The 8,634-nt window shown below is 39.8% G+C and overlaps 1 protein-coding gene across 1 annotated transcript; it reads left to right on the forward strand.

The window, feature by feature from the left end:
* The first annotated feature begins 304 nt into the window (after nt 1-304).
* On the forward strand, nt 305-7,348 carry SRSF3 (serine and arginine rich splicing factor 3). Its single transcript, XM_059076469.2, has 6 exons — nt 305-472; nt 2,230-2,437; nt 3,729-3,863; nt 6,028-6,066; nt 6,271-6,357; nt 6,542-7,348. The coding sequence occupies exons 2-6, from the start codon at nt 2,232-2,234 to the stop codon at nt 6,567-6,569; spliced, it is 495 nt and encodes a 164-aa protein (XP_058932452.1). The 5' UTR covers nt 305-472; nt 2,230-2,231; the 3' UTR covers nt 6,570-7,348.
* The last annotated feature ends 1,286 nt before the right edge of the window (nt 7,349-8,634 follow it).

The following is an 8,634-nucleotide window of genomic DNA, read 5'->3' on the forward strand; positions in this document are numbered from 1 at the left end:
ACTTTAAACTTATTAGGAGCAAAACGCTCTATCAGTGTTTGGGAGTGACGGCGGAGGTGTTATTAAACCCCAGCCTATTTGGATGTGAGGGACAGGGGACTGAGAATAACTCAGAGGTCAGCAACTGGGGAATTACACCCGAGGGAGCTCCGGGCCTGAGACAACCTGAGCCCAACGCAGCCAGCCTCCACAGCCAAGGCGGTACAACCGGAGCGCGCTCCCAGCAACCGCTGTTCTCGCCGAGTTTGTAGCCATTACGTCATGGCCTCCTCCGTCCCTCATTGGGCAAGCCCGTCCAGTCATGTGACTCCAGCATGGCGTATAAATAAGGGCGAGGAGACGGCGCTGGTCCGCCATTTCGTGGACGACGGGTGTGGGAGAGCATCTGTGGGTGCCAGGCGCGAGGGGGACCGGGAAGACCCAGCCGAGGGTGTGTGGATTTGAGCCTACGCGTTTCTAACCCGAGATCTCGGTAAGTGACCAGCGACTAAAGGAATGAGGTGGGAAATGGGCCTTAACGGGACCGAAGTGGGGCTAGGCCCAATGGCGGCGCCAGATTGAGACAAAGAGACGCTGCCGCCATTTTGTGACGTTCAGCACGGGGCGGTGGCGGGGGCTCCTGGCCCCTCGGAGGATATATCCAGGTCTCAAAGTGGAGGTGTTTTTAACTCTTCACTGGGGGCGTGAACCGGAAAGTGAGATTGCCCGAGAGTTGAGGCGAAGGAGGACTCGGTAGTCCGTCGTACTCCGGGCCGCGGCTTTTCAATTTATGGCGCCTTTTTTTTTTTTTTTTTTTTAAGGTCCCGCGTTTTCTTAGGTAGCTTCTCATGATTTTTTTCCTCAAGTCAGTAATCAAGATTGGGCCTTTTGATCCATCCCTAGTAAATGATTTCTATACTCATCTTCATTTTTATGTTCTTTCAACTTTTTATAGTCTGAACCCAACACACTTTTTTTAAAACCGCTGTTCCTTGAGCTGTTTTGTTCTTGTAGCTCTTTCCATTAATACTTAGGCCTCTAACTGGTCACGGTAAAGTTTTTGGAAAAAGGAAAAGAAACCATTCCCCGGCAATGGTTTGGTCTCAGAACTCTCCTGGGTGTAGGGTGGGGTCACACAAATAGGATGTGTCTGGACTGGTTTTTTTAATTGGATAAGCCCAGAGAGAGAAGAAAGTGGTAAGAGCTTTAGAGCTGATTTCTTGGACAAGCTGCTCTTTTATGCAGTTGATACTGGCCTATAAGTTGATTAGATTCATTGCTGAGACGACTTCTTAAGTACTTAAGATTTATGAAAGTAAGCCCCCTAAGTGCCGTAAATTCTTGTATAACATAACTTTTTCTCCCCTGAGGTGAAATTAACGTAAGATTCATTTTAAAGTTCACAATTCAGAGCCATTTAGTACATTCACAATGTTATGCAGCTATCACCTCTCTAGTTGTAACGCGTTTTATACCCCCTAAGGTGACCCGTACACATAAGCAGCCACTTAACTTTTGCCCTGTCCCCTTTTCCTCCCCCAGCCCCTGGTAGCTACTGATCTGTTTTCTGGATTTACTCATTTTGGATATTACACATGCATGGAATCGTAATATGTGCACTTGTGTGTCTGGTATCTGTAACTTAGCATGCTTTCAAGTTTCATCCACGTTTGTAGCGTTTATGGGTACTTCATTCCTGAATAATACTCCATTGTATGGATAATATATTTTGCTTATCCACTTACCTGTTGCTGGACATTTGGGTTAACACTTCTTGGGTGTTGAGAATAGAATGAGGTACATCTTTTAATAACAAGTTTGTCTTGCTTGAGGAATGAAGCTTGTTAACTTTTGGCTTGTGAAGACACATAAGTATCACTTTTCCAGTGGTTGTCTTCAGCCAGTTGTATTTGCTTTTGAGTAGGCTGTTCTACTTTTCTAGGTGTTTTTTGTTTGTCTGTGTTGTTTTTTAAGATTAATTTGAAATCGATAAAGTCCTTAACTCAGTTTCCACTTTGTGGTAAATGCTCCTCCAGTGTGTTTCCCCTCACTTTTCAAGGAGGCTTTTTTTTTTTTTCCTTAGGCAATTTGTGCTGGCTTCCATGCAGTTTTCGGTAACTGTTTAAAGGGTAGTGCTTTTAGTTTTGGGGGTTTTAGTATTTTTGAACTCTTTCTTAAGGATCTGTTTTTCACTGTGTGGATTATGATATTTTGGGGGGGATTTTTCTTTTGTTTTGTTTTGTTTTACAGAAATGCATCGTGATTCCTGTCCGTTGGACTGTAAAGTTTATGTAGGTAATCTTGGAAACAATGGTAACAAGACTGAATTGGAACGAGCTTTTGGCTATTACGGACCACTCCGAAGTGTGTGGGTTGCTAGAAACCCTCCCGGCTTCGCTTTTGTTGAATTTGAAGATCCCCGAGATGCAGCCGATGCTGTCCGAGAGCTAGATGGGAGGTAATTTATTGATTAATTTATACTAATGATAAATAATGTTGATTGTGTTTTAATATTTAAAAGCTCTAGGATACGTGGCTTTTAGATGGCTTCTTGGCTATCTGAAATTGATGTTATTGGAGATTTACATAAACCTTTTTTGGCATTCAAAGGAGTGAACAGTTTTAGTGTAGATACCTAGGAAGAGTTTCTTTTTATTCAATTGGCCATTGAAGAAAATAATTGTAACGGTCAGTTCTAGGTGGGTGGATAGCTGCATATGGTTGAAACATTTAAATCTAAATGCACCACAAAGCATCACCTGTGTTGTCACCTTTGAATTGTTTCTAAAATAATTGGAATCAGACATTTCTTTTATGGCCACAAACTGAATTGTGGGTAGATGATGGTTACGTGGGTTTATTGTACTATTAACTTTTACATGTTGGAAATAATTTTGTTTAGGAACTGTGGCTCTCATATAGCTATTTCCCTTTGCATTTACAGTGGTCTGTTAGCTGGCTGATAAAGCAACACCTGAGTCTTAACCGTGAACAGGTGTTGCCCTTCTCCTTCCTGGCATTGGAAAGCCATTGGATTTCATGAGAACAAGGAAAATAATCCTTAAGGTCCAAAAATTAAAGGGTCTGAGAGCTGGCTGTAAAAAAGGTCATTTATCTAAGCAGGTTACAGAAACATTTTTCCAGGGCCCCACCTCTTGCCAGTCACTGTCCATATATGGTGGATTATCTAAACATAATGGTTGTAGACCAGTGAAGAGGTGGGAAATAGCTGACTTTTTATTTTTTCTCCTGTCTCAGTAGCAGTTTCTTACGTGTCAAGTATTGTGTGTGATGATTGAGGAGAGAGGGAGATGTAAAATGGCCAGAATGCTTCTGTCTGTCTTACTGCTATTTACCTGGTGGGTTGGGGAGGAGGGGAGACCAACAGATACATAGAGTATAGTAAGATTGGTAAACAGTTGCTGCAGCTTCAAAGGAAGAAGTCAAAACAGGATGTACAGATGAACTAGTTCTGGGAGGATGAATCCAGGGGTTTTCACACTTAAATTGCACCTGTTAACATTGAGTCCAATGATGAGACTAACGGCAATAAAATGTAAGGAAGTTGGTTTATTACTAGAAAAAATAAGGGAACTAAAATTTGCTTTGGTATTAAGGATTCTGCAGACATTAAGATGTATTTTTTGCAAAGAAGCTAGTTACAGGAGTGGGTTTTTTTTTTTCCCTTGCTTTAGTCTCCTAGAAAGTCAGTTGGGCCGCTTTAAATTTAACATTTCTTCCCCTCCTAGAACATTATGTGGCTGCCGAGTAAGAGTGGAACTGTCGAATGGTGAAAAGAGAAGTCGAAATCGTGGCCCACCTCCTTCTTGGGGTCGTCGCCCTCGAGATGATTATCGGAGGAGGAGTCCTCCACCTCGCCGCAGGTACTTAGAGAGAGCGTGTTTAGAGGTATTGGTGTAATGGAGTAGCTAATAGGAGCAGGTATTTCTCTTAAAGTTTGTTGGTGGGTTTTAAATTTTGAAGAATCAGGTTTTTATGAAACATTTGCTGGGTGTAGTTTGGGATATGTGAGTTGTGCTGAGTGTTGGCTTGTCTTTAGGTCATTGTTCATGTTGGTAGTCAGTAACTTCTATCTTGGATCTATCTTCTAGTTCATCTTCTAGTTGCATCTTTCCAAGTCTTCCCTTATACTTCAATTTAGGCCTTTTTCCATTTCTTGACTCCATAATGACAAACATTACATTCAACTCTAGCTCTTCACAAAAATGTGTTTTCTGTTAGCACGATTGTAATATTTATCAAGCAGGCAGCTGTTTTAATGTTACAACTGGTAAAGTAGAAATCATTCTGAAACTAACTTAAGTCACTGACCAATAAAGGGGGCTAAAGTAATCCCAGTCATCTGTTCTTCAAACCCAAATAGGAGAGAATGCAGTTTTTTTTATAATTGAAAATGGCATCATTCTTGGACCAGGCAGTATTGTCTGGATGCTAACTCCACATCTCCTCAAACCTCCAAAATAGTTTCTGTAGGACTGAATTTACCTCTTACAGGTGAGTGAAGTCCTAGGAGATAGGAGTTCAAAATCTTGCCCCTTTTGCTGTTTTGAAAAACAAAACAACACACTGTTGCCCATCATAATAGAGTATTTGTTAGCTAATAGATGGTTGTACTGATGGCTTGTTTTTCATTTTTTTTTTTGTGCTTTTTGGTCCATCTATTAATAAAAATGAACCCCGTTACAGAGTCACCATCATGTCTCTTCTCACCACCCTCTGAGTCTGCATTAGCCAGTCAACTAGCCCTTTCAGCGTCATGTGACCAGCGCGCCCCATTCAGCTTGGCTGGTGTCGTTTCACATGACCCAGGCATGGCCAGTCGTCAGGTTGCACCGCCCTTTGGTTCCCGAGCATGCTGTTTTCTCTCAGCCTTCTCTCCAACCTTAACCAAATCGGCAGCAGCCACCTCGACCGCCCACACATTCCTGGCCAATCAGCTCAGCTGTTTATTTACCAAATGTCTTCACAACAACTACAGCAGCAGCCTTCGGCTAACAAAAAAGCAGGAAAAATCCACAACACCCCCTTCGCCAACCAACTAAATCCAACGCAACATCTGGCAAAACCTTTTCAGCAAATTCTTCCTGGCCGTCAGTCCGGCAGCCTCACCTCACCATTTCTAGCTTGTTGAAACCCCAAAACTAGTAAGTTTTTCCTGCTTATACAGTTTACTGCTGGTTAAAATAAGGAGTAAGCGGCTTAAAGTAATTCTTTTTTTCTGGATCAAAGGCTGGCTGTGCATAATTGAATGGTAACGTACATATATATATTGCTTGAATAAAACTTTTAAGGGTGATAGGGAACTCATAATGTAACTAGACCTTCAAGTGAAACTTATTTGCATGTGTGAGATGCCAAACTAAAAATTTTAATAACTCTAACAGATTTAGCTTTCCTTTCTAGCAAAAATTTGTTGAATCCTATCACCTTTAAATGGTTTTACTAACAGTTTTCAAAATTTTTAAATTATGGGGGTGAAGTGGGCCAAGCTAAGGTAATTTTGATAAGCCTAAACACACTCTTAAATGTGATGATCACAAATGCAGTTCTAATGTAGCACTTAATGGCATCAATATTTACACCTAGCGCGTTTTCACAAAATTACACTATCCACCTGGTACCTAAGTCTTGTCATGGACTTGCAGGTTTGCATGGGTTCCAAATACTGGTTTATGGTACTGTTTTTGGAACTACTTGTGGGACTACATTTTGGTGTGGTGTTTGGGTAGTGAAGTTAGTTTGACATGAAGTTTTGCATTGGACAGATCTGCTGTGAAGCATTCTTTGTTAAAGTGAATCCATGGTTGGAATACCTGCTTTTCACTTGAGCTTTTGGTTCCTTAATCCTTCTGTGCCTTTTTTTTTCTTTTCTTTTTAAAAAAAAAAAATTTATTATTTTTTGGACGATGGGTGCCAGTTCTTCGGCACATTCACTGGGCCCAACAGTGAGATTGAAAAGTTGGGAAATGCCTCACGCCATAAATGCTAATTGACAATTGGCCTAATTTTCCTGTTTTCTGCTTTTAGATCTCCAAGACGGAGAAGCTTCTCCCGTAGCCGGAGCAGGTGAATAACCTTTTGGGGGGTCCACGTTCTCAGAAGTGGGAGTGTTTGTGCTATTCCTGTTTCCCAAATGACTTGGTTAGTGGTGCTAGACCTTGACTTGAGTAATGAATCAACTGGCATAGCTTTTAGCTTTCAAAAACTTGTCTTAGAAGTATTTGTTTATAATCCTGAATGGCACTGTTTTTCTTTTCCCTCTGACTTCAGGTCCCTTTCTAGAGATAGGAGAAGAGAGAGATCACTGTCCCGGGAGAGAAATCACAAGCCGTCCCGATCTTTCTCTAGGTCTCGTAGGTAAGATCTTTAATGACCTGAGCCATTTAAGACCTTGCATACATAACATATTAAAAGCAGAAATAGGTCTTCTTTTAAGCCACTTGGATAAAAATTTTACAGCCTTTTCCCATAAAAATCTTTTGATGAAGTTTTGTCAGAGTGTAACCGAGTTACACGTGTAACTTGTATTTTTGTTTATCAGCCGATCTAGGTCAAATGAAAGGAAATAGAAGACCAGTTTGCAAGAGGAGTGGTGTACAGGAAATAACTTCATTTGACAGGAGTATGTACAGAAAATTCAAGTTTTGTTTGAGACTTCATAAGCTTGGTGCATTTTTAAAATGTTTTAGCTGTTCACATTTGTTTGTCTCTTGGAACAGTGACAAATAAAGGTGTAATTCTCTATGGTTTGAAATGGATCATAAGAGGCATGTAATATCAAGAATTGTTACTTTACAATGTTCCCTTAAGCAAAATTGAATTTGCTTTGAAATTTTAGTCTTGCATAGACTGATAATAAACCTCTAACTCCTGCCCAGCTAAAGTGTGATGTTTAATATTATGGAAACAAAACTGGCAAAAATTGAAAAGACTCTGTAGCTGGGATATGGCATGCAGCTGTAGTTAAGTGGTTTTTAAAAGCTGCTGTGAACACAAGCCAGCAGGTAAAAATTAAAGCTGCACCCTTAAACTAGATAAGAGGTTTAAAAATTCCACTAGTCTTCACACCGGACAAGAGGTTGTCCAGTGGGTTTAGAATCTAAGAAGTTTCAAGAAAGTTAGTTTACCTTTGCTTTAGGTCGTAAGTTCCTTCTGTGATCGTTGTATATGGATGCATAGCTCTTTGTAATATTTGGAAATTTGGGACTATTCAAGATACCCATGTCCTGCCAGTTTAAGGGTACATTGTAGAGCTGAACTTTGAGTTACTGTGCAAGATTTTTTTTTTCATGCTGTCATTTGTAATATGTTTTGTGAGAATCCTTGGGATTAAAGTTTTGGTTACAAATTGTTGTTTAACCTGAAAGCCTGTTTTTCCTTGCAAAACTAAACTCTGAGCTTGGTACCAATCAAGTCCAGGTATAACATTCCTGTTGGAAGCCATACTTACATTTTCTTGTAAAGTGCTTTTGAAAATAAAATATTAACATAATTGTGTAATAGTTGAAGCTACTATTACCATAGTTCTTGTCCCATAGAAGGCAGTTGGTTACACAAATCTTATTCTGTAAGAAACACAATTTGAGGCTTTTGAAGTGAAGGGAATTTTTGGTTGTCCACCTGAGTGATGATACATTTTTAGGAGTAGAAGCCAGTTCAAAGTCCTTGATATTCAGTGACCAACATTTTAAAGTATAGCCACCTGATACATTATAATCCAAAGTTGCTGGTTTAAAAAAAAAAAGCATGAAAACGTTCCACAAAGCTTTTAAAAATTGCTTCCATTTTATATAATTTGAGGTGTTGCATGGGGATTCTAAATTGATCCATCATGATGTGAAATTCACTATATGGTTCAAATGTAACAGTGCAGAATTGAATATGGAGGCATGCATAACCTTCCTCTTAGAAATCTAGAGGAGTTGTAATTTCAGATTTTTGTGCAATTAGATTAAATCATAATGCAACAGTCTTTTGGCTTAGTTTCCTTAAATGTGCTGTTTAAAGATAGTTTTGGATTATGCTGTACTGACTTTCTTTAATATGAAAGATAAGTCATTATATTAATCTATAAGGATGTTTTATAAGATGCAGATCCTAAACAAATTATTTCGAGTGGTCCTTCACCCTTCATGCACATATCAAGGGAGGGAGAGTCCTGGGTGTCAGAGGGGGAGAATTGGTGTCAGTGGAGTTAAGTATGCGCCTTGTTACAGAAGATACTTTTAAGACTGCCTATTGATTTACTGGGAGCTCGGGCTTTGGGCCTTTTGTCTTCTGGCATTTCATAGCTTAACTTTGTTAGGATCAAGCAAGGCAAGATAGCTAAGAATTCATGGAAGTAATATGGTACATCAATATTACACTGCTCTTATAAATCTACATGGGCATTTTTGGCAGTATACAACTTGCAGTCTTAAATTGGAAGGGTTTCTGTAAAAAGGATAGTGGATTATAGCTGTAAAGTGGCTAATACAGACCTGATATAAAATTAACTTCTGGGATTTATCCTTAGGGTCCAAATTTGCAATCACTTTAACCAGAAATCCTAGCACAATTTTATGGCTTGTTTAGAAATATGGAAGATAGAAATCGTTAAAACCTTACATTCTGGCTATTAAGTTCTCTACTGTA

The sequence above is a fragment of the Kogia breviceps genome, chromosome 10, assembly GCF_026419965.1.
Source record: "Kogia breviceps isolate mKogBre1 chromosome 10, mKogBre1 haplotype 1, whole genome shotgun sequence".
Taxonomy (NCBI): Eukaryota; Metazoa; Chordata; class Mammalia; order Artiodactyla; family Physeteridae; genus Kogia; species Kogia breviceps.